This window comes from Euprymna scolopes, chromosome 35, assembly GCF_053919585.1.
Source record: "Euprymna scolopes isolate OS-2025 chromosome 35, ASM5391958v1, whole genome shotgun sequence".
Lineage (NCBI taxonomy): Eukaryota > Metazoa > Mollusca > Cephalopoda > Sepiida > Sepiolidae > Euprymna > Euprymna scolopes.
In genome coordinates, this window is record NC_136516.1 from 27,027,851 (window position 1) to 27,053,693 (window position 25,843).

Here is a 25,843-nt window from a genome sequence, read left to right on the forward strand (position 1 = left end):
GGGTACATACATCAGAAAAAATTTTCTGTATTTTTTTTCTATTACGTTGCACTTTGGACTTGTACCAAAATTTCTTCTTCGTTGTTTAACACACCGATATCTTTCTCTTTTAACGCAAGCAGAAGATTAATTAACCAAAACGAAAACATCAACTGACCATTCCAATATGAGTAGGGAGTGCTTGCGGACTCTTGACCGGCCGTCCTTTGCCCCGGGGACGATATTTCTCAGGTTTGTAAATTGGTGTCTGCAGCGGCGTCATGATTGTTCGCATTTTTTGCCGTATTTGGTCAGCAATCAGTCTTTTCTTTGTACCATCAATTTGGTGCTCAGGGTTTAGGGTGGCAGAGCTTTTCTTCAAAGTTGGTGAAGTTCTAGGTGACGCATTCTTTTCCTGAAAAAAGAGAGAATGAGCAAAAAAAAAACAAAAAAACGACAAGGTTAAGGTTATTCTTTAGCAAATCAGATGTGAAAAAAGTATATTTAAATGTTAACTATTACGGGTGTTCATTTGGAAAAAGTTTTTATGCTTCAAGGTCTATATATCTTTAAAAAATTTTTCATAGTGTTTGGTTTGGTTTGGTTGTTTTGTTTTGTGGTATGTCCACCCATTTCAGGGTTATTTAATGTCATCGACTGTGTCAAACTCACAACTGTCTTCAATTATTGCAAAACTTATTGATACTCCGAAAACTGCCTGCAAATAAACTCTAAACATATTAACCTCTACTGTTTGGTCTTTTTGTTTCCGTTACTGCCAAATCTTGATTAACAATCCTATTTCAGCCTTCTTTTGTGTGCCTTGGTGAACAACTTCCTATACCTTGGTTCTGCTGATAAACTTATTTCCCCCATCTCTATTTTTTTTTTTTTTTTTTTTTAATTCCTCAAACTTTGGTCAATAGTCTCACAGAAGGAAAGAAAAATCATTATGGAACCGACTGGCTTTACTTTATTTATTAGATATATTCAGATTTAAAAAAAAAAAAAAATTGTTTCCTTTGTTGTACATTTTTTTTTCTATATTCAAATGAAAAAAGAAAAAAGTCTAATCAGCAGATTCTTCTCCATCGAAAGCTAATGTCGACAAGTGAAAATGTACAACAACGAAGTGTCACCTAACATCAAGGGCATATTTTCATTTTCGGTCGTTTCAACAGATTTGAGTGACAAGCAGAGGTCACACAGTTCAAATGATTTCCTGCCTGCAAAAGCTTGGGAATTATCACACATGGATTTCCGCATATGAAAGTTCCGTTGTTATTATACTGTTATATGAAACTGGAAGAATACCCGTCCCAGGATAGTTAAAATTAATTCAAGAAACAGAACAATTTTATGTTTCTGAATTTTTTGAGATGTGGATTGATTATTCTGTATCATTTGGACTTTTCAGACTATCATTCTCATCTTGAGCGTTATTTGCACTCAAAATATAAAGAACAAGCTGGATTAAATAGATGGTTCTGTTCAAAATTCTGCACAGATTCACATGTTTTTTTGAGCTTTTTTTTAATATTATTGCTATCTCTACTATGAGATATAAAAGGAACTTTGTGTGCGTGTGTGGGTCTGTATCGTTTTGAAGCTCGGCCTTTCAGACGACAAATATAAAAAAATTGGTTAAAAACGTTAATTCCTTCACCACGATATTTTTGAAAGTCATCCCCTCTTTTCGATTGACTAGCCTTAATTTAAACCTTCGCCACTTCCGGTTTGGCACTGGACGCAACGTTTTTTTTTTTGTTTTTTTTAAATGTTCTTTTCCTTCTTCGCGGTACAGGTTTGAGCCTGTCTGCCTACTACCACTTTTTTTTTTTAATTTTTGCTCAACACACACCTCCAAACACCCGGGCAACGTCAGGCACCCAGGCTAGTTACTATTATATAAAAGGAACTTTGTCTACGAGTTCGTTCTCTATAGACTTGAAAATGGCTGGGCTGATTTTCATGAAATTTCACAAAAAGGTACTTTATGTGCTTGGCAGTGTTTTTAATAGGTTTTGTATCTGAATGTCTTCAATAAATACCAATTCTGCTGAAAGAAGGAGCAGGAGATTTTGATCCAAGTAAAAATCTTATACAGCAAGTGCATTTTAGAAGTTTTATCACCATTCTAGCCAAAAGGCCAGACATATAAAATCAGCCATAGATTCTTTAATATAATGAGGACGCTTTCTAAATGAATGTTTCTGTTTGAAGCATAATTAAAGCATGATATTTGACTTTTTCATTTTAAACTTAAATTCAAGCCATTATATATAAAAAATAATTTTATAAAAAATTAAAAATTATATATTAAAAATAATTTTATAAAAAATTAAAAATTATATATAAACAATTTTATAAAAAATTAAAAATTATATATAAAAAAATAATTTTATAAAAAATTAAAAATTATATATAAAAAAAATAATTTTATAAAAAATTAAAAATTATATATAAAAAAAATAATTTTATAAAAAATTAAAAATTATATATAAAAAAAATAATTTTATAAAAAATTAAAAATTATATATAAAAAAAATAATTTTATTAAAAATTAAAAATTATATATAAAAAATAATTTTATTAAAAATTATATATAAAAATAATTTTATAAAAAATTAAAAATTATATATAAAAATAATTTTATAAAAAATTAAAAATTATATATAAAAAATAATTTTATAAAAAATTAAAAATTATATATAAAAAATAATTTTATAAAAAATTAAAAATTATATATAAAAAATAATATTATAAAAAATTAAAAATTATATATAAAAAATAATTTTATAAAAAATTAAAAATTATATATAAAAAATAATTTTATAAAAAATTAAAAATTATATATAAAAAATAATTTTATAAAAAATTAAAAATTATATATAAAAAATAATTTTATAAAACATTAAAAATTATATATAAAAAATAATTTTATAAAAAATTAAAAATTATATATAAAAAATAATTTTATAAAACATTAAAAATTATATATAAAAATAATTTTATAAAACATTAAAAATTATATATAAAAAAATAATTTTATAAAAAATTAAAAATTATATATAAAAAAATAATTTTATAAAAAATTAAAAATTATATATAAAAAATAATTTTATAAAAAATTAAATATCACATATAAAAAAATAATTTTATAAAAAATTAAATATTACATATAAAAAAATAATTTTATAAAAAATTAAAAATATATAAAAAAATAATTTTATAAAAAATTAAAAATATATAAAAAAATTAAAAATTATATATAAAAATTATGTATAAAAAAATAACTTTCTCGGTGCGTTCTCTACAGTGCTAACCCAGACCGTTTTTGGACCATCTTGCATGAATCGAGCATTAGTTTTTGTATGGCATAAGAGATTCAAAGAAGGCAGGGAGTCTGGGAGGGATGATGAGAGGTGTGGGAGGAGTAAGTAAGAACACCAGAGTTGATTGGCCAAATAAAGAATTTCATGGATGAGGATCGTCGTGTGTCTATAAAGACAATAAGTGCGCAGTTTGGTGTCAGTGTGGGAACTGTACACACAATTGTTCGCGAGGAACTGAAGATGCAGAAGATTTGCGCAAAGTTTGTCCCAAGTGTGCTCAGGGAAGATCAGAAAGAAAGACATTGTCATGGGAAAAAAAGACAATTCCTCACCCTCCCTATAGTCCAGACCTTGCTCCCTGTGACTTTGGGTTATTCCCTAAGCTCAAGGAAAACCTTAGAGGTTGTTGTTATGAGACAATTGAGGAGATGAAAGAGGCTGTTACGAGGGTTACTGACGTGCTTACACAGGAGGACTTCCATGTGGCTTCCAGAAGTTGTTGGAACGGTACAACAAGTGCATTGCAACCGGAGGAGATTACTTCGAAGGGAACTAGAGTTTCATGTGCGTACTATCAATAAAAGTGGCCGGACAAAAAAATTATCAAAACTTATTGAAGGCACCTCGTAAATCATAAAACGGCATGAGAGCAAGATGTATGAAAATGACAAAAAGAAGAAATAAATTACACATGAAGAAATCATCAAAAACGAGAGATTTACCAGTTTCATTCATTAATCTAAATGAAACCAGTAAATCTATCATTTTTTTTCATAATTTATTCATGTTTAATTTATTTATTCCTTTTGTCTTTTCTTATGTATGTGTGCGTGTATATATATATATATATATATATATATATATATATATATATATATATATATAATTTGAGGTTGCTTTTTTTCAAAGGTAAGGTAACCAGTAAAATATAACGAGTTTTAGTACTTTAATCGATTGCATATTTTCTTTCAATAAAAAAATTAATAGAAGATGATAAAAATATGTGCGTACACAGGAGAAGTGGTCACACAATGTCATTAATTAAAGCCACCATTCGTCCATGCATGGTGTATTGTTGTCACATTTGAACTGGTGCATCTACCGCTAGTCTCTCCCTCCCTTAGGGATTTTTATCCTTGGCTCCAAAAATCAACAGAGATTCGACCATTCCTCTAATGATCTGATCCCTGTTGATTTTGTGAGGTTGGGAAGTTTAGTTCTGTGCAGTTCTAGGAGGTTCACCCTCCCAGGCTTTGCTTTCTCTCTTTGAAAAGGGTTAGTTTATTGCTAATCGCCTGAAACACCCTCATTGAGGAATGCCAACGAGGCTTCCCAGGCACTTTTTGCAGGTCACAGTGCCCGTCCTCGGAGGTGCTGACTTCCCAATCCGATTTTCCAACCCTGGTGTTGAAGTTCTTGCAATGCGAGAGAACTAACCAGCCTTCAGGTTCATCTTTCCACAACCCGTACTGAATTTTGAATTAAATGCAGGTTTAATCCACAGAGGTAGATTGTTCTTGCTCCATCGGCTATGACTAGGTACAAGTGCTAAGTGTTAGGTTATTCTTAGTCTACACGTGGCGCAATGGTTAAAGGCGTTAATTAGTAATCATTTCTAAGTAACAATTTCCCGACACCATGGCTGATAGAACGAGAACAATCTACCCCCCTCCCCGGATTAAATAGTAGATTCAGTTTGAAAATCTCTACAGAAATTCAACAAGATTCTCAAATCTGCAAAAATGCATCTGAAGAAAAATGTATGAACCCCATATTTCACCTCCTCCACCACCACCACCACTTAACTATGAATAAAATGACATAAAATTACCGAAAAGGGCTGATGCAAAAAAACAACGCAGCCAGATTATTTTGCCATGGTACACGTAACGGTTTTGCATGTAAAATTAAAAGTTGTTTTTCCAGTTTTTTTTTTATCTTCAGCAAAAACCGGGCACAAATATTGGCTTTTTGTCAATAAAAAAAAATTTAAAAATTCTTTTCAATATGCTCTCAGGCACTATTATCTATATCTTATTACTGTTATGGGATAAGCTAACCTACCTATCTCAGGAATAAATGGACTAACCCAGAGACAAACACAGTTACATCTGAATATAGCAGCGCTTTTGTGGCATTTATTTGTCACTTGACCGCAATTACAGACCTATGCCAGTTGAGTTTCCAATCTTAATCAGACCTACCGAAATTGGAACATTTCAGTCAGGCTGAGGTGTGCGTTCTAGGAGGTTAATCCTCCCAGGCTTCGACTCCTCTCTTTGAGATGGAAAAAGTGTATTATTTACTGTCTGAAGCACTCCAAACGGGGAATGTCGACAAGGTTGCCCAGACAATTTTTAAAAGGTGACAGGACTCCTCTTTCCAACCTTTTGTCACATCTTTCTGCAATGAAAAAGTAAATACTGTGATTCATGACAGCTATGGTCTCAGAATCATGACGTGTACTTCTGCAACATACTTAGTTTTTGTTAACTATACCATTGCATTTGTCTTGATTATTACCGGGGTGTGGGTGTGTGTGTGTATATATATATATATATATGAATAACTACAAGAAACCTTCTCTACCACCAAGAACACATTGCCTGAAAGTACTTCTTTTAAACTCCTTGGCCTAACATTTACAGGGAACATGAACTGGAATAGATACAGTGAGAGCATTGCCAAAGCTGCTGCAAAGAAGTTGGGGTCTCTAGAAAATTACTTACGCCTGAAAGTATCCTGTACCTCTACAAAGTCACCATTCGCCCATGTATGGAGTACTGTTGTCACATTTGGGCTGGTGCATCTGCTGCTTGTCTCTCACTCCTGGACAGGGTTCAAAAGAGAGTTGCCAACCTGATAGTTCCTGAACTGTCATCTAAGCTTCAGCCTCTGTCCCATCGACGATATGTTGCATCCCTCTGCCTGTTCTACAAGTACTTTAATGGTGAATGCTCTGACGAACTACATACACTTGTACCTTCTCGACGTGACTACCCCCGATAAACCCGACAAGCAACTAAGTCCCACCCCTTTACAGTAGAGATCTCTAGGTGTAAGAAAGCCTTTTACTCCAATAGTTTTTTCCACAGAACTGCAAGTCTTTGGAACTCCCTTCCGGGATTCTGCTTTCCCAACTGTACTGATATGCAGAAGTTCAAGTGTAATGTGAACAGACATCTTGCCATTCATCTCCCTTCATAATGCCCTCGCAAATTATGTCCCCGATAGTAGCCCCCTACTCCAAAGTGGTACTGTGTCTTGTTTGGGGTGAAAATTGAATTTAAAAAAAAAAAAAAGAGAGAGAGAGAATGATGAGACAATTCCAATATTCTTTCTGATTTTGATACAATTACCGATTCTGTTCTAAATTCCCTGATTCAGATTCCATAGAATTGGGGTTTGTTTTTTTTCAAAAACTGTACATATAATTTTCTAAATGTAAAAATTCACTTATGGGGATGATCAATAGATTTTAGTTTTACTGGTAGTTTAAAATCCATACACATTTATCATTTCGTCATTAATATGAGCTGTGATAACGTAAGTTAAAAAAAAAAATTTTTTAAATAAAATAAATAAAAGCAATGAAAAGAATCATTTTTGGCATCGGAAAAAAAGGCACAAATTTTTCCAATTCTAATACCCCAAAATGTTTGGATATTTTTGAGGCCTGATAATCGTCCCAACACTAATATATATAATTGAGCTTTTTTATTTCGTTGGGATTAAAATATCTATATATAAATATTTGGTATTTATATTAGATCGAAGTTTATATCAGATATTGAGAGGGGAGTTTGTTGCAGAGAGGATATCTTGTAACGAGAACAAACAGCGTTTGAGATGAATTGCTGCCAATGAACACGAAGGATATGACATAGAATATATGCGGTTTGATTTGGTTGCTTTTGTTTAACGGCACAGTAACCCTTCTCAGGTTATTTAATGCCAAATCCAACCCATCCTCAAGATATTGCTAAAGAAATAACAAATTAAAAAAAACACATTTGCAACACGGAATCAAATCATACGTCCAACACTGAGCTTTCGAGTGGCTTCTGGGTCTTGAAAAGCAGTGAATGCTTTGTAAAAAAAAGTTTATTCCATAAATCACAATATTATTCTTTTAATCTAGTTAAAATTATCCTTAAGTGTTTTTTGGCCTTGATAAGTAGCATTATTATTGTTATTCATTTTTTTTTTTTTTTTTAAATGTGGAGATTTTTAAAGGATTTATTTCTCTTCCACAGTGAGAAATGTGACAACTGTCAGAAAGTGGGATTGGAGGATGAGCACATTGACCAGCAAAACGTGACTAGGCAGCCCTGTCGGCATTCCTTGAAAGGGGCACCTTGGGCTACTAACAATAAACTAATCCCCCTTCTCAAAGAGAAAAGGTAATATCAACAAAACATTAGAATGAAAATTTTTTGTTTGTTTTGTTCACGTTTGCGAACTTGAAAAATTAGACGAGAGTTGTGTATGTGTGTGTGTTTGGGGGGGGGGGGGTAATTCCCATGGTCTTTTGATCGAAAGACGTAAATATTAAATAACAGAACATGTTATGAACTGTGCACTGTTTGGGAGAATTCAGGACTCAACTTTGACATAGGGTTATTTGAAAACAGAGCCGACGAGATAGACAGATAGAGAGCCAGAAAAAAAAAAAAAAAAAAAAAAAACGACGTCCGCTTGTGAACCCGTTTAAATATGATAGATTTATACAAAAGAGAAAAAAAAAAGAGCTTAATAAACAAAATGTGCCAGTTTTACAATTATTTTTAATGGAATGTGTTCTGATGAACTCGTTTCACTTGTACCCCCCTCCTCGACGTACATATCCCCGACAAATCCGCTTAGCTCACTCCTTCGCTGTTGTTGTCCTTAAATGCCAGAAACCTTTCTATTCTAATAGTTTCTTCCTTCAAACAGCTAGTCTTTGGAATTCCTTTCCTGCTGCCTGCTTGCCTGGCTGTACTGATATGCAGAAGTTTAAATGTAACATAAACAAATCTTTCCTAGACATGGCCCCAAATATTAGCCCCTTACGTCCAAGTGGCGATATGCTTTGTAAGGGGTGAACATGAGTAAAAAAAAAAATATATAAAATATTTCTTTTAGATTACTGATAATACGCGATGGTTATGGTTAGCTTATTGGCATTCAGAATAAATTCTAAGTATATTTTGATATATCCTCAACCCTCGCTAAGCCGGTTTTACTCGCATACAACACAGTACATACAGCTGATAGATTCGATTGACAGAGGTAACACTCTCTTAGGTTCTTATCTATGTTCTTCGTCAAGAATTTGGCGTGCTCAGCAGCCCTTTAACCCTTCACTAGCACTCCCAACTCTCACGCGTCATATATGATAAATAAATTTATGGCTAGGTATTTATTTATCCCTCTTTCTCTCAATTCTTTTCACTTTCTCCTGTTTTCCTCAACCTTCTCCTCCTATGAACTGAACCTGCTACCCCAACTGTTCTACACCTACAAACCCAAGAATTTTCAAAATGGCCATACCATCAAAGTCTGCTGTTCTACACACATCTTCCCATGCTCTCCAGATTTAACCTTCCTCATGGAACTAAGTCTGTTTTTATTTTTTTATTCCATCTTCTCTCCATGCAACACATATCTTCAACCCTCACTAAGCCGGTTTCACTGCCATATAATACAATACATTGTGCTTACACATGGCCGATAGACTCTTTCTCGTAATTGACAGAGGTAACACTCCTTAGTTAGGCAAACATTCTCTGATTTAATTCATCCGCTCTAAATTCTTGCAATCACAAAAACACCTGTTCCTCCCCGTGCTCCAGCAGATGGTGTGGGGGACGAACATTTTCTTTTCTATTCAAAAAAAAAAAAAAATTAAAAAAAATAATCCATGTTTCAGCTATAAAGAAAGGCAGTTCACATCAATCGAAATATATTTATAAGCTGGTCTTAAAAAACAATAAAAGAATATTTCAGCGTCTTCATATTTGGTTTAACGGACGTTTTTATATGCTGGTATACCTTAACCTATCTCTGCCCAGGTCTTTATTTATCCTTCTTTCTTTCAAGTCCATTTTAATCACTTCCGCCCTATCTTTTCTTAGGCTTTCCCCTGTGAACTGAACCTGCTAACTCAACTGTTCTATCTTTACTAACGTAAGGACTCTCGTCCATTCTGTCAATATGGCAATACCATTAAATTTTCCAGGGTTGCAGAGTCGGTGTCCGAGTTGGGGGGGGGGGTCAAATTTCTAAGAGTAGTCAGAGTTGGAATTTTTTTAAGTCCAATAAATTTTTTTTTTAACAGTTGCACAATTTAGCAGTTTTTGTTTGGTTTTGCTTTTATTTTCGAAGATATATATTTTGTACTGCACTGCAATGTTTTTAAGTCATCAAGATATTTCTGTCCATCAAATCACTGCAAATTCTATCTGGACAGCTGTTTTCGTTTTGTTTGTGATGTCACCCAAAATTGATGAGAATTCTGTCTTTGAGTGAGATCACTGGATTACATCAGATAACAGTCAGATTGTAATCCGAAAGTTATCCGGTTCCTGAATCAAATGGAATTTAGCAATTGGATTAGTCTAGGATCGATCCGGCATTACAATCTTATCTGAAAAAAAAAAAAAAATTGACCTAAATCAATAAGAAGCAACCCATGCTACTATTGCCCTTTATAGCTTTTTCATGTTTTTCCTTTGATCCTCTTTCCAGAAAGACAATATTATCTTTTAAAAAATTTTTTCTCTGTATAATGTCTTTACTCCCCTTTTCTGATGAGAAGTGTTTGGCTTTGAAATGCCATGGCCTAAAGAGGTTTCTCTATCCCTAAATATTGTATTCCCTTTTGAACTGATAGCATAATAAAATTTAATTGTAAATTTTTTATCCCTTTGTTATCTTAACTTATTCTATAAAGTTGGTTGAGTTTATATGTGAGTATATTTATCATACAAGTGAATGTTAAACGTAAAATATATGAAAAATATTGATAAAATGTTTGCTGAATAAATGTGGGAGGCTAGTATATGGATCTGCAGAATAGATTTCCACATAGGGGTCTAGGAGTGGGAGTCGGAGTTGGAAATATCAAAGGAGTGGACGTTGGAGTCTGACTTTTACCATCCGACTCTGCAAACCTGCTACCAAATGAACAGCTAGAGCAAGAATTAGAATACATGCTACTAAAGCCTGATTCTCACAGCTGGTGAATTTCAAATATGCAGTCTGCTTCTGAATCATCTTGTATGAATCAAACCAGTTTTTGAGTGGCATAAGAGCCTGTGAGGGATGATGAGAAGTGTGGGAGGAGCAAGGAAGTTAGAAGACCAGAGTTGATTGGCCAAATAAAGAATTTCATGGATAAGGACCATTGTGTGTTTATAGAGACAATAAGTGCACAGTTTGATGTCAGTGTGGGAACTGTACGTACACTTATTCGCGTGGAACTGAAAATGCAGAAGATTTGCACAAATGCACCAGTCCACAGCTCTATCCTTGTCACAGAATATTTAACCAAGATGGGCATCAAGACAATTCCTCACCCTCCCAATAGTCCAGACTTTGTTCCCTGTGACTTGATTATTCCCTAAGCTCAAGGAAACCTTAGAGGCTGTCGTTATGAGATAATTGAAATGAAAGGCTGTGGCGAGAGTCATCGACACGATCACGCCAAAAGGACTTCCATGGGGCTTTCCAGAAGTTGTTGGAACGGTACAACAAGTGCATTGCAGTCGGAGAAGATTACTTCGAAGAGGGGGGGAGGGCTAGAGTTTTATCTGTGTATTATCAATAAAAGTGACCATACAAAACAAAAAAAAAAATCCGGAAACTTATTGAAGGCACCTCGTAATGGTATAAAGATAAAAGATTAAAATTAAAATGACAAAATAAGAAATGTAGTTCCCCCCCCCCCCCGAAAAAAAAAAAAAAGTACTCACCGTTTCAAAGTTATTCCTTTGTCCTGCCTGCGTTGGGTGCAAAACGTTTGTTGCTTTAGTGTTGTTGTTGGCGCTGGTCGTAGGAGTGATGATGTTGGAGGTGGCCGTCTTTCGCCCTTGCATGAATGACAAAGAGGGGGAGGAGGTGTTGGTGCTGTTGGTGATGGTTGTTGTGGAGGAGGAGGAAGAGGAGACCCGCGACACCTGAGCTGACAGGATACCTGCGGGGTCCCAGTTAATAGATGATGTCATCACTGTGGGCGACTGGGAATGAGAGGGTTTTGTCCTGTGTTTGGATTTCGACTGCGCACTAGAACTTGTTACAGACGGGTGACCGCCACGATTCACAGAACTGCTTCTCCCGCTGCTGCTCGTGCTTGTTGTACTCGAGGAGCTTGACTTGGCCACGGATGATTTTCCGGAGCCCAAGTTAAACATCGGACTGCTGCCAAACGTGTGAAGCAAGGAAGCTGAAAAAAATTAAAATGAGGAAAAAAAAAAAAATCATGTAAAATGGGGTTAAATATTTGATGTTTTGTTTTATGGCATTATTTAATGACAAATTTAATAATTTTGAAAAAAAAAAAGGGGGGGGGGTTATACTTTATATCTTGCCTAGCATGGCTACCCGGCATTGTTCGGGTGGAGAGAGGTGGTATTTTAAGGCTATTGAATAACCCGTTTAAAAAAAAAAAAAAAAAAAAAAAAAAAAAAATGAATTGTTTCAATCAAAATAACAAAGAAAAAAAAGAAAAAGAAAAAAGGAAAAAGAAAAAAATTAGCCACAGTAGGCAGGTTCGAACCTGTAATGTAAAAGAGAAGAAAGAGGTGAAAAAAGAAAACGTGCTGCCTCGGCCATGGCGACTTATGACATGACGGGCCTTCGAAATAATGTTTTATAAACATACATTGAGATTGCTAGACATATGACTTGCAAAAATGTAGACACAAAAATTAACCTTTCCTTGCAAAAAAAAATGGTCCAGTTGACCAGCACAGAATTAATCTTTTTGGCCATTTATAGATATTTTTCATCTGAGAGATCGATCTTTCTAATGATACCAATTTTGTCATGGTCCGATGCGTCCAACAAAAGTTTTTGGCATACAGATAGAGGAAAACTTTTTTTTTTTTTTTTTTTTTTTGCATACCATCTTGGGTTAGAATCCCCTTTCAGAATTAAATTTTCTTGAAGCAATGAGAATAAAGTGTTGGCAGTTAAAACCATCGCTGCTGACTGGAAATCAAAAACCCCAAATGTTAGACCTCGTGGTTCACATGTTTCAATCTCTTTGGTTTATAAACTCAGTGCCGATTGGTGCAAGCAATCAACTGTCCATCTGGCTAGCCAGGTTCTCTCTGCTGATCGATTGTAATTTCCAAAGGGGGACAGAAAAAAATTGTAAAACACGTTTAAATATTTGATGCACACACAAAAAATGTTTTGTTTTATGGCATATCAACTCTTTTTGGATTATTTAATTCTAAATCCAGTAATTTGGATAAAAAAGGTTTTATGCTTCATTTCTTTTTTTTGTTGCAGACCATCTACGAGTTGACCAGTTGCATACAAATCCCAAGAGAGATAGGAGCCTTCTACTATGTCTGAAAATGTCACAATGTTTCACGAGCAAGATCAGAGATGCGCCGCTGTACAACTCATGCTCTCTACTGACCCAAATTATGATAACAGGATCATTACCAGCACCCTCAATATGCAAATCTGGATAGCTCAATACTTGAGGGCACAGCTCAATGAAGTTTCCGGCTATGGTTATGGTCTTTATGGTACCGTTTCAAGTGAAAGCCACATCATGCAATCTCACATCTTCAAAATCGGCTTGAAAGTCAACACCAAAGTGTACCTGGATGTGTTGAAGAGTGTAGTGATCCCCTAGTACAATCAGGTGGCCGCTGGTAGACCCTGGGCGTGGCAGTAGGACTCAGCACTGGCCACATATCTAAAGAAACCCAGGCTTGGCTCCAGAAAGAATCCTACAACTTTGTACATTCCTCTCATTGGCCACCCTCCTCCTCCGAACTGGACCTGCAGGACTACAATGTTTGGTCATACATCACCAACATGACCTCCCACACCACCAAAGCCAGTCTGATCACCAGTATTCGCTGAGCTCCCATCAGCACTTGTGGAAAAGGCTCCCAGTTCCGGACCCATATCAAGGTGGTGATAAAGGCTGAAAGCAACTACATTGAATAGATGTCAGCTCTACTACATAATCAAGTTACCTGAATTGATTTTTTCTAATAAAAGTTTTAAAATAAAGCTGTAGTGTTGTTTTCTTTAGGGCAAAAAATTTATCGTTCCACCCTAAATGTTTGAACAATCTTTTTTCACACCAACTTACTTTATACCTAATGTCGTTAAAAAGTTGGGTTTTTTTTTCTTAATTAGATGCAGAAGAATTAACCATGTAATTATAAATGAAAAATTATTAAAACACTGGCTAAAAATTTTCAATCCGTCATTGCCAGACAGTGTCTGGTGGACACAGATCACATTCGGATTGCTAATTATAACTGGAGGTTGGCCGCCGATCCTTGTCTTGCAAAGCCACTAAGACGTGGTTTCCCAAATTATCACCTACTGAACAAGATCAACGTTGCTTAACTTCAATGATCTTATATAGTTTATTGCATGAAACTTACAAAATTTAGTTTTTGATAACAAAATTTTTTTAAAAATCACATACAAGAAACTTAGGCATGAAGCCCTGTAAGAAGCCGGTGGGAGGGGGGATACAGGGTCTTTGTAATTTTGTAACGAGATACTTTGGATATTACTCTTGGAACCATTTACTACAATACCACATTCACGTCGGAGTTAAACACACTTAATTCCCCAGCGTTTTAGTAAAAAGTAAACTATCCATGACCCGTTGGGTCAGTATGTTAGATTAGCTATGGAATTAATGTATGAGCGTGACACTTGTGATGCAAAGAAAATAGCTTTTGTCACATAACAGAAACATTTCTATGAAAGTATATTAAAATAAAAAAAGAATATAGATAGATTTCTATGAGTGTTCTGTTTATAATCGTTATTTTTGAAAAAAAAAAAAAAACTTACAACCATTGAATTATAAGTGGTGTGCCATACTTTTATGTGCACTGAACGAATACCATAATACTTATTATAGTTAAATTCAAATTTTGATATATCTTTTAATTTAAACGCGAAAAAAAACAAAAACAATTGGGATGCTAAAAACGTACACAGTAAAACAATGTTTTATTGTTGCGTTGATTATTTATTTGTAACGCAATTTAAAAAAAACATCTTTGGAGTTATTTATGTTGGTAGTGTAAAAGAAAATGTATGAATGTTTAAGAAAAGTGTATTAAAAAAAATGGAGAATAAATTAAACAAAGAGGAAGACGATGGGTAAATCGCCATTGTAAAATGCTCTTATGATTGTCAACGGGTTAAAGTAGATTTATTTGTAAGAAAATTGCGTTAAAATAACTTTTCAACAAAAAAAAAAAAATTAAAAAAAAAAAAAAAGCAGAAAGTATTAACAATTGTTTATTTGGATAATATAAACGCAAAAAAAAATTGAGACACTGAAAACGTACACAGTAAAACAATACGTTTTATTGTCGTGTTGGTTATTTAGTATAATATATATCATATTTATGAAACAGGTTGATGATTATACGTATTATTTGTAATCACGTTTTTCGTTTGCTTCCCATATCTTGAAGTTGTTTATTGAATAAATTTAAGATATTCGCTTTTCTAAGGACGTCCGTTTGTTTGAACGAAACTGGTCCAGCGACTTGTGTTCATTTGTTTACACTGTTATGGGTTTATGTTTATGTACGTATGCGAAACCGGAAGTCGTAAACCGGATGTTGGCTTACAACACTCGTTACAAGATCATTTGAGTTTTATAATTATATAGATTGTGTGTGTATATACAATTTTTTTTTTTTTAATGATCTTAGTGGAACTAGTCTGTCAATGTGATTATAGATTTCAACAGACTCCAAAACAGATATCCAAAATGATTACTTCCTGTTTCTCATGACAATAAAACAACTGAAAAAGACAAAGACATTGTCAAGCCATCAAATATTGTGTACTGTGAGGGGGAGGGGTTACAGAAACATTCAATACAGAAAAACGTTAAAAAAAGGAAAAAAAAATAAAGCAGGTCGGATGATTAATAAATATGGTATTCCCAAATAGTCAACCAACATGTTAACCAACTTGGAAATCTTGTCTCCAGTAAAACAAAAATAAATGAAAATAAGTTTAAACATTTCATCTCTCGGTCTGTCATGAGCATAATTTTGATTTTTTTATTACATTAATTCTATTGACTAAAAAAAACATTCACGTAAGGCATAACGTATTACTTCCACATTCACGTAAGGCATAACGTATTACTTCCACATTCACGTAAGGCAAAATGTATTATTTCCACATTCACGTAAGGCATAACGTATTACTTCCACATTCATGTAAGGCGTAACGTATTACTTCCACATTCACGTAAGGCATAATGTATTACTTTCACATTCACGTAAGGCATAACGTATTACTTTCACATTCACGTAAGGCGTAACGTATTACTTCCACATTCACAGAAATATACATTTATACCTTTAACGTTATTTTTTAAAAGTTTTTTGTGTATGGACTTTGCTCATATAGTAAACTTTATCCTTGAGGACCTTTGTTTTGATTCCAGCAGATGGCACCAAAGTCACTTTTTACATCGATACCATGTGATGTTTCATGTGTATTTTGCGATACAATAATCAAGAGAATTTGCTCCGTAATAAAAAAAATACAAAATTTGCATAAATTAAAACTCCATATTTAAGCATATTTTACGACCGGGCAACACCGGATTGTGCGTGCGGAACGGTCTCTACCAAACTACTTTGTCAATATTTAGTCTATAGACTTGAAATTTGATATGAAGAAGATACAGACCTGCGCAACAAATTCAGTTTGGTTTTTAACCTGTAAAAATAAGGGGTCAAAATTGCAAATATACATTTAAACGTCTAACTGTGTTCATTTTTTAAGTTTTGATAGCCATCTGTCTTTAGATCATACAGTAGCGAATAATGCTGGACTAAATGGTTTGGTTTCGATTCTAGCTGATGGCATCCAAGTCATATATACATTTATTAACTTTTGAAATCACTAATATATATATATATTGCATATCAACAGAGAATTGATTATAATAAATATGATATCTGCATAAATTAATAAATTATCATATTTAAGTGTACTTTACTTTGACTGGGCAAAACCAGGCAGCCTGCTAATATATATATATATATATATATATATATATATAATATTATATATTATATTTTCCAAAAACCTCTGGCCTTGATGGAGAGGAGACTAAAATTTACTGCTATAGTTTCAAATGATCCGAAATAACAGCAATGGGAGACTTGATTCCAAATATTTCTTATATGTTATATCTCCCCTCTTTTGGAAATAGGGTACAAATAAACCTTATACACTGTGAAAATTACTTTATGTATGAAAACCAAAGAGGGGAGATATAACATGAGAAATATTTGGAATCAAGTCTCCCCTTGCTGTTATTTCGGATTATTTGAAATCATGGCAACAAGTTTTTGTCTCCCCTCTATCAAGGCTGGAGATTTTGGGGAAAATATCAGATATTTTGTAATTCATATGCAAAACTAGGAAAACAAATGACTATGGTTGAAATATTGATAAAGGTGCAGTATCTTTCCACCCACAAAAAAATCCTTTAAAATTACCATTTTTAACGGTTTTCGAGGGTGCTGAAAACGAAAATGACGTTTAAAAATCCAGGAAACAAGTAGTTTCCAAGATATGAAAAAAATTATAGTTTTAAAAAAGTGGGGGATCACTTTTCTATATTAATTTAACCTAAAATGAACACCCACTTTATAGCCATCTTTTTTTTTTGTAGGGGAGAGAGGTGTCTTATTTTTTTTAAGGGGAGTGGTGTTTATTTGGTAATTGTGGCCTGGTAGATCAACACAAAACCTACTTTGAAAAACTAGTTTTCTATAGGTTTTCGGGTGTGCTGAAAACGAATATCGCATTTAAATTGTGAGCTGTTACTGCTACAGAAGTAGCGTATTATTTGGATTATTCAGATTACTGTTGTCGTCTTGAGTTTTATTCACATGTTTTGGCTGATCTAACCTCTGACCTTCTCCAGGTGTATCTTGTTGAATTTTGGAATCTACATAGAAAACGAGACTCTTTATTTAATCTACAGGGATAACATATTTTCATTTCGGCAGCCATGAGCAGATAGTTCTATTTTATTTTTTTCAATTTTGACCTCTTAGCAGCTATTTTTACCAGCTAAAAACCAAATCGAATTTGTTCCACAGTTCCAAATTCCCTATATTTCAAGTATGTAGACAAAAATTGAGAGAGGAGTTTGGTAGAGTCCGCTCTGCACGCACACACACACACACACACACACACACACACGTGTGTATGCTAGAACATTTTATCCTAAATGCTACGCAATTACGCACAATGTAAAAACTATGCATAAATAAAACTGAGCGCAAAAGTTAAATGAAACCAATCATCCAATAAGAAACCATAAAAAATAATTAATAAAAGTTCCAAAGGAACATGCAAATCAATTAACCTTTATGAAGTCGCTCGCATATCCATGACTGAGTATATTAAATTGGTTTTAATAATTTTTAAGTAGAAAAGGTAGGTTTTTAATATCAAATCAAAAAAAAATTCAAGTTTATGTGCATAGATTAAAAACCTTTGTTTTTTATGTTTTTTTTTTTTTAAAGTCTGCATTAATTTCAATGACGAACATCATTCTCAATTCTTTTGTCCTTTTCTTGATCTTCCAATATGGATGATTAAAATGGAAGATAAAAAGAGGTGGGGGTGTAAAAGCAGAAGTAAAAAAAATGTCTTGTAAATAAGCGACCAGAATCGTAAAGGAAGTCGGCCATATTGGAAAGATGTTAGACTATTCAGCAATGGAATTTTCATTTGAATAAAACTTGCAAAACTATGCCCCCCACCCCCCGTTGCATATTTTTGCAAGACTAAGAAGGGGGGAGTATATAATTGTGAAAGAATTATAATACGTAGTTAAAGTTAAGTAAATTCTTTTTAATTGTTAAAAATACAGGGTGTCACAAAATAAATTAAATAAAAATAAAAAATAAAAGTACTTGATGTTTGTAATCCTTTCGTGCGCATTATTAGTGCTGGCTGGATAAAAATGGTCATCACTTTGAACATTTGCGAACATGATTCTTCAATTACATTTGTCTTGATGTGTGGCCCACCACGAATTACAATAATGCCACACACACACACACACACACACACACACACACACCAATCTGACTTCAACCTTCCAAGTTGAGGTTCTGCAAAATTTCAAAAATATCCAAGTTGTGATAATTGAGAAAATTGCAAATGAATAGATGAACAATTTTAGGGAAATTTTACCTCTATAATGTCAGTGGGGCGACCAGAGTTATCTCAGAAAACTCGTTCTGGCAAAAATTTACTTTCACCATGACTAATGTTTGTGCAAAATTTCCAAGAATCCAAGGTCTGGTTATTGAGAAAAGTGCAAACGGCAGTGAATTACTAGGTCCAATCCCTCCTTTGTCGGGGAACCAATAAAAAGTAAAAATTGATTTTATTTATTTTTAATCGATAAATATTTTGTTGGTATTAATTAAAAAAAAAAAAATAAAGTACATATTATTCAAAATCCTTTTTATAGTTAAAGTATATGTATTGTTGAAAAACTTGATAAATTGTTCCAAATTAAATAAATTTCAGATTAGAATTCGTTTTCCAAATTTTCTTGAAGCAATGAGAATTGTTAGCCACTAAAAAGATATGCCCAATTCAAATGTCCCCTGTCTGGGTGATGCAGGAGGAGATAACTCACGCACACACTCTTTGAGGTAAGGGAGATAACCAAGAGCAAAGATTTACTTCCTTTGTAAATATATTTTCTAAATAAAAATCACACTTGGTTTTCTTATAAAAATAATTAATAAAATAGCATTTCATTTATGGTGGAGCTGTTTAGTTACCCGGTTATAGACTGGGGTCCCCACTTTGTAGGCTGCGTTGAGGAACCGGCTATTGAGAAGGTTACATGTTTGATTACTAATAGGTCGAAGGTCGTCGTTTGTAATCAGGACAATGTAATAAAACAATCAACAAATAAACATGTGTTACGAATACATTTAAGAAAAACATTGAAATAGAGCAGATTTACATATATATATATATATATATATAAAAGGCAAAAGCGGTGCATGTTTTTTTTTGGGGGGGGTACTATGCTTTAGAACTTTTTATATACTCCCTAGATTATAATATCTCCGATTTACAAAAGGAGATCTTCTCTACCTTTTATTTGAGCGACTTTTTACAAAATTCGTGCTATTTCTTCCTCTCACATATTTGTTTGGCTTTTTCGTATAAAAGCGAAACTGAATCAAAACAAACGTGTTTCGCTGGCCTTCGTGGCCAGCACGTCTTGAAAGGCAATCAGCCTTAATCACTGTGAGGAATCCCCTTCATATCAGACAATTGCTATTCATTAAGAAATTGACAGAGCCCCCCCACCACCCTCTTGGGGGAGCTGGAAGCTGAAAGTTTAACTGGCTTACAGCCAAACTTAACTGCATGATCGCCTGCGTTAAATCATTCACTTATAACTTTTACTTTCTGCATGTCAACTTTTTGATTGCTAAATTAGAACGCTTTTCAATCCTTTCCCTTCCTGGTTCGGTGATAAAATGTCACGTTTTCTTTCATTTTCTTTTCCAGCTTCGGGTTTAGTGCCTGCCTGTCTGTCTACTACAACTTTTTTTTTCTCAACACACACCACCAAACACCCGGGCTACGCCGAGCGCCCCTGCTAGTATATAAAAGGCAAAACGGCTATGAGCGTTTTTGTATGTCCAGTAAGTCTTTTTTTCACCGGGGTTCTCGGGGGAGGGGAGGGCTATTATTTTTTAGATACTCCCTAGATTATAATATCTATGATTTGCGAACAAAGGTCGTCTATCTTTTATTTGAGCGACTTTTACACAATTCACGCTATTCCTTCCCCTTGCGTGTTTGTGTTTTTCGTATAAAAGCGAAACTTTTTAATGCATCTAAAACCAAGCTTCTCTCTTTACATCATCAACATTCTAATCCACATTTGTCATCAATTGAAATGAATGGCTCTCGTCTTCAGGAGGCCTCAAGTTTTGACAAGCTTCTGGGCTTGACCATTACTCCTGATCTTAAATGGAACACGTATATCAAATCTGTTGCCAAGGCCGCTGGAAAAATGGTGGGATCTTTCTATCGATCCAGTAGATATCTCACTGCTGATGCTATTCTCTATCTATATAAGAGCCAGGTACGTCCAAGGATGGAATACTGTTGCCACATCTGGGCAGGAGCTGCTAGAAAGGACTTGTCCTGCCTTGATAGAGTTCAAAATAGACTTCGTAGCCTCGTAGGAGATGTCCTTTTCTCCTCCTTGCAACCTCTATCTCACAGAAGAGATGTTGCGAGTTTGTCTCTGATGTATCGTTATTTTCATGGAAAGTGTTCAACTGAGCTTCAATCTATGGTCCCCCCTCGCCAAACTTTCACAAGAAACACTCGTCTAGCTGTAAACACTATCAATAATTTCCCCCACTCTTTATCTGTGCCTAAACCTAAACGTAGATTCCATGAACAAAGCTTCTTTCTTAGAACTGCACGCCTGTGGAATTGTCTTCCGTTTTCCTGCTTTCCGGCTGACTACAATATGGTTGTGTTCAAGTCTAAAGTAAATAAGTTCTTGATGGGCGGTTCCATATAGGTTATTAAATTTGCCAAATTTTCATTACTAATGATTACTATATTGACCAATTTCTACTGTACACTCTTTAACCCTTATCCTTGAGTGGCCTCTGGGCCTTGATAATGTGGTGATGCCTTTGTAAAAAAAAAAAAAAAAAAAAAAAAAAAAAAAAACTAAGCGAAAGTGAAGGCAGATTCCTGGCTTTCGTTCCAGGGACGTCCAGAAACAATTAGTTTTTATCAATGTGGGGGAAACCCCTCATATCAGACAATTGCTATTCATTTGGACGCTGCCAGAATTCCCCCTTTTTCGGGGGAACGGCCTCGTGGGGAAGAAAATAAATACCACAAGAGAAAACGAAAGCTTGACTGGCCCCAGGCCAGGTTTAAAAGCCATTTTCATTTCTTCGCTGACTCCTATGATTCTTAACTTAATTGAGTTGACAACTTTTTGATTGACATCGCTAAATTTGAATGCTTTTTACTTCCTGTGGTGTCATAGCGTAGTGGTAAGAGTTCAGGGTTTCTTTCACTTTTCCGCCTTCGGATCACAGGTTCGAGCCTGCCTACAAACACTTTTTTCTTCTCAACACACACCTCCAAACACCCTGGGCAATGCCGGGCACCCCTGCTGGTTTACGTATAAAAAGGAACAAACGAAGTTATGTGTTCATCAACGTTTCGTCTTTATTTCAAGACTTTCTCTGGAGAAACATTGATGAACACATAACTCAGTTTGTTCCTTTTTATTTCTCTATTTTGTGGGAATACTATTTCCATTATTCTCATCATATTTACAAATGTACAGGAGAAATTATTTACACAGAAATTATACAAACATTACAGAGTGTTTGTATATATATGAACTAGCATGTATGTAGATAAAATGTTCATTGTGTGTGTGTGTGTGTGTGGGGGGGGGAGAGTTCATCACCAATAAGAAATCTGTTGACAGGTTGAAGGCAAGCAAGGGGAAGAGAAAGAGGAAAGAGAAGAACAGAACATAAAAAAACGTCACCTTTTGGGCAAAACAAAGATCACGACAGGGCAGGTAACCGGTGCGTTATTGAAAGGTGTGTGTATGTATGTGTGCATTTGTGAGTAACACATGTTAAAAAAAAAGGCATAAATTGTTTTACGAAGACATAACTAAACCTGAAGATTTGTTCATATAAATTTAAAAAAAAAAAAAAAAAAAAAAAAAAAATTGTCTGAAACATTTTTTTTTTAAATTTATATGAACTAAACATGAAGATTTGTTCATATAAATTAAAAAAAAAAAAAAATGTTTCAGACAATTTTTTTTTTTTTTTTTCAAATTCTTAAAGAAAACTGAAATGAAATGACTTATGCGAATCCGACACCGAGGAATCGAATGATAATATTAGGATGAGGATTTTTCCTTTCCGATTGGATGAATTTGAGAAAGAATAAAGAACGCATTAGTTAAAACGTAACAAAATCTATCATCGCTGAGATTTTAAACCATTTCAGATAGAGAAAACTTGCCATTAACTCGAGAAGATTCATCAGAATTTCAAAGAATTACTCACTGAAATACAAGAACTATTACACGTTTAAACAGTCATAAAAAAAAAATGAAAATGAATTTACATTTTTTTTCCTGATTACAAAGAAAAAAATGCGTAGTAAAGTACGGAATAATTGACAGTTGAGAACTTAAAAAAAAAATTAAAGAAGCATGGCTTAATTAAATTCTCTACCGATCTGTATATTTTAATGTGTGGAAACTGAAAGATTTTTTTCTATTTTTTTTCTTCTTTAGAATTTAGTTTTGCTGAAGCTGTCTTTGAGAAATCACACTGTCCCCTACAATCGTTAACCCCAATGCTGTCATTTTTTTTTACTTCATCCTCTCATCTTCGGCGACTGCCAAAGGCAACACTCACAATGCAATTGCAAATTACTTAGGACTTCTACCCAGTTATGGCTGAGGGAACAAGAACATGTTACCTCCGTGGATTAGTCACAAGTTCAACAAATATGAATTTGATATAAAGATCTGCACATTCAACAAATGCACCTTAATAACAGCGAAACGTTAATCGAAACATTATCAAAATAATCCAAATGAGAAGAGGATGTTTGTCGCTTCTACACTATTGGGACGAAATTTCGGAAATGAGAAGAGGATATATATATATTATTCCTTAATTGGAATTTTTTTTATTTTGAGATGAGCATTTTATGTTAATTTTATTTTTATTTCGGACTATTAGTCTCATCTTTATTAGTTGTTGTTTTTTTTTTTTTAAATCTTTTTTTTTTTTTTGGTTCACAACGTTTCGGCCAACTTCCTCTGGCCTACGGTTCCAGATGAGCATTGTCTGAAGATAGCGGTTTCAATCTCACCCAAAGCGTGCCAGAGGTAATTGGTCAAAAGTGTGGTGAGACGACAACAACTACGGATGGCAGTGATGGCTGAGAATGCAGTTAGGAGATTCGAAGTTCCTATCCGTCGCGGTTACCACCTGACGAAGGCCAGAGGAAGTTGGCCGAAACGTTGTGAACCAATAAAAAAATAAAAAAAAAAAAAAAAAAAAATTAAAAAAAAAAAAAACAACAACTAATAAAGATGAGACTAATAGTCCGCAAAAAAAATAAAATTGAGAAGAGGATGTTTGTCGCTTCTACACTATTGGGACGAAATTTCGGAAATCGTAAAACTGAATTTCACATGAAAACAACGGTATCTACGTATTCCTCGTATTTTTAAGATGATTATATCCAAAAATTACGACAATCGATAAGGTAGAAAATTATTTACTCAAGAAAATAAAAAATAAAATTTGATGAAAATGATCGTAAGACACAGGAGACTTCAAAATGGAGGTAATTTTCCATTTTGATTTAAACAAGATGGCGGTAATTTTTTTTTTTTTCTATGTGAAAGTCCAAATAATCCAAATAAACATTTATTCTTTTTACTCCTATCAAATTACTTTTAAATAACCTATTATATAAAGGACAGTTGTCTGCATATTTGAATTTTTGTATGCCCAGCTAAAACTTCAGAAGTACACAACAAATCCCTACAAAGTCAAAGCATTTTTATCATTGAACATGATCAAGAATCAACACGATTTTTAATGTTATACATCAACTAACAGGCTGCCTGACATTGCCCGGTCATAAGATGCACTTAAATATGATATTATAATTCATGCAGATTACGTATTTATTTTTATAGAGACAATTATCTCTTGATTATTATATTGAACCTAATATATAGTAGTGAGATCAAAACTAAAAATTAGTATGGATTAAAACAGAAAACTATCTTTACATAACACCAAAAGATGGAGGAAGTGAGGAGCATGGCTGTGGAAATCCTTTTACGATGTCCAGCATGTTAAAAATATACCATTTGTTGTAAAAATCTAATGGATAAACATTTGAAGAAGTTGGTGAGGACAGGATATTTTTATGGAAACATAAATCGTAAAATTGCCAACTCATCAATGAAACAGCTGTAATGGAAAAAATCCAGGAAATAAACGAAGGTTATAAAAAGAAAACGTGAGTCTTTGAATTTTCAACAAAATTTTGCACTATATATATATATATATATATATATATATATTTTTTTTTTTTAAATATATGACTTGGGTTCCATCAGCTAGAATCGAAATCAAAACATACAATTCTCCACCTTTATTCCTTAGCCTCTGAACCACGCCGAAATGCATATATATATATTTCCACAGCCAAACAACGTTGCAGTCTAGAAAAGCCATGACAGCCAACAAACCGGTAGTCCAAGACTCGAGTTTTGCCCTCATTCAGGTTCATCAGTTAGACATGTCTGAACCCAAAATTCGAAACCCGAGCGTCTTGCATGCGAAGCAAGCACTGCCAACTGAAAAAACGCCCTGCACACAAGAAATTCTATTACCTAACAGAGATCAGGCAAACCGCGGCAAAATCCAACTGTAGAATGAACTTACATCGTCTCGACAAGGGATGCGGTCATCCAACCAGTGAATAACCCCAAGTCAATGTCTCACAAGTAGGAATTTTAAAGACAATGCCATTCAGCAATGGTAACTTAGCAAGCAATTAATAAAATTCTAAAATTCAACGCTTGAGAACAGGACACAGCTCAACGCATCGGACGACCCATGGTTATTGATCCTGCCAGTGCTTGTGGAAAAGGTATGCACTTAGTTCCAGACCTGTATCGAAGTAGTGATTGAGGCTGAAGGCGGCTACATTGAATAGATATCAGCTCTACTAAATAATAAAGTTAACTGAATTGATTTTTCAAATAAGTTTTAAAATAAAACTGTAGTGTTGCTTTCTTTATCGTTCTACCCTGTATTTCTCGTTAAAACTTCATCCAACTAAATACATAATGTTGCATATATTTTTGGTACAACTGAGAGGTTATATTTATAACCAGGGATAATAAAATCTGACCAATGAGATGGAAACATGCTCTGCTACCAACCAATCAGAAACCGGAATCACTCCATAATAATATCTCATCTCTTAAGAATTCCTGCATATAACTCTGCTCTGTCTCAGAACTTCTTCCGATTAGCTACCTACCAGAAACTCAAGTCTTCGTCTGCAAGCTTTTACACAATTCAAAACTTCTCTGGATTGATGCGGCCATTTTGTTTGGAACAACATTTCTCTTCTAAGAAAAAAATGACTGACAACTCAAAAACATGGTTTGACGTTCGTTTTAC

The 25,843-nt window shown here is 34.1% G+C and overlaps 1 protein-coding gene across 17 annotated transcripts in view; it reads right to left on the bottom strand.

Annotated features, from left to right (window-relative positions):
• LOC145259755 (bromodomain adjacent to zinc finger domain protein 2B-like) overlaps positions 1 to 25,843 on the bottom strand; it is a 401,536-nt gene that overhangs the window by 168,175 nt on the left and 207,518 nt on the right. For all 17 annotated transcript variants that reach the window (XM_080117486.1, XM_080117484.1, XM_080117483.1 and 14 more), the window contains 2 exons: positions 11,273 to 11,742; positions 158 to 394 (listed from right to left, as the gene is read on the bottom strand). In XM_080117486.1, coding sequence (XP_079973612.1) covers positions 158 to 394; positions 11,273 to 11,742 — 707 coding nt within the window. The remainder of the gene's footprint in view (positions 1 to 157; positions 395 to 11,272; positions 11,743 to 25,843) is intronic.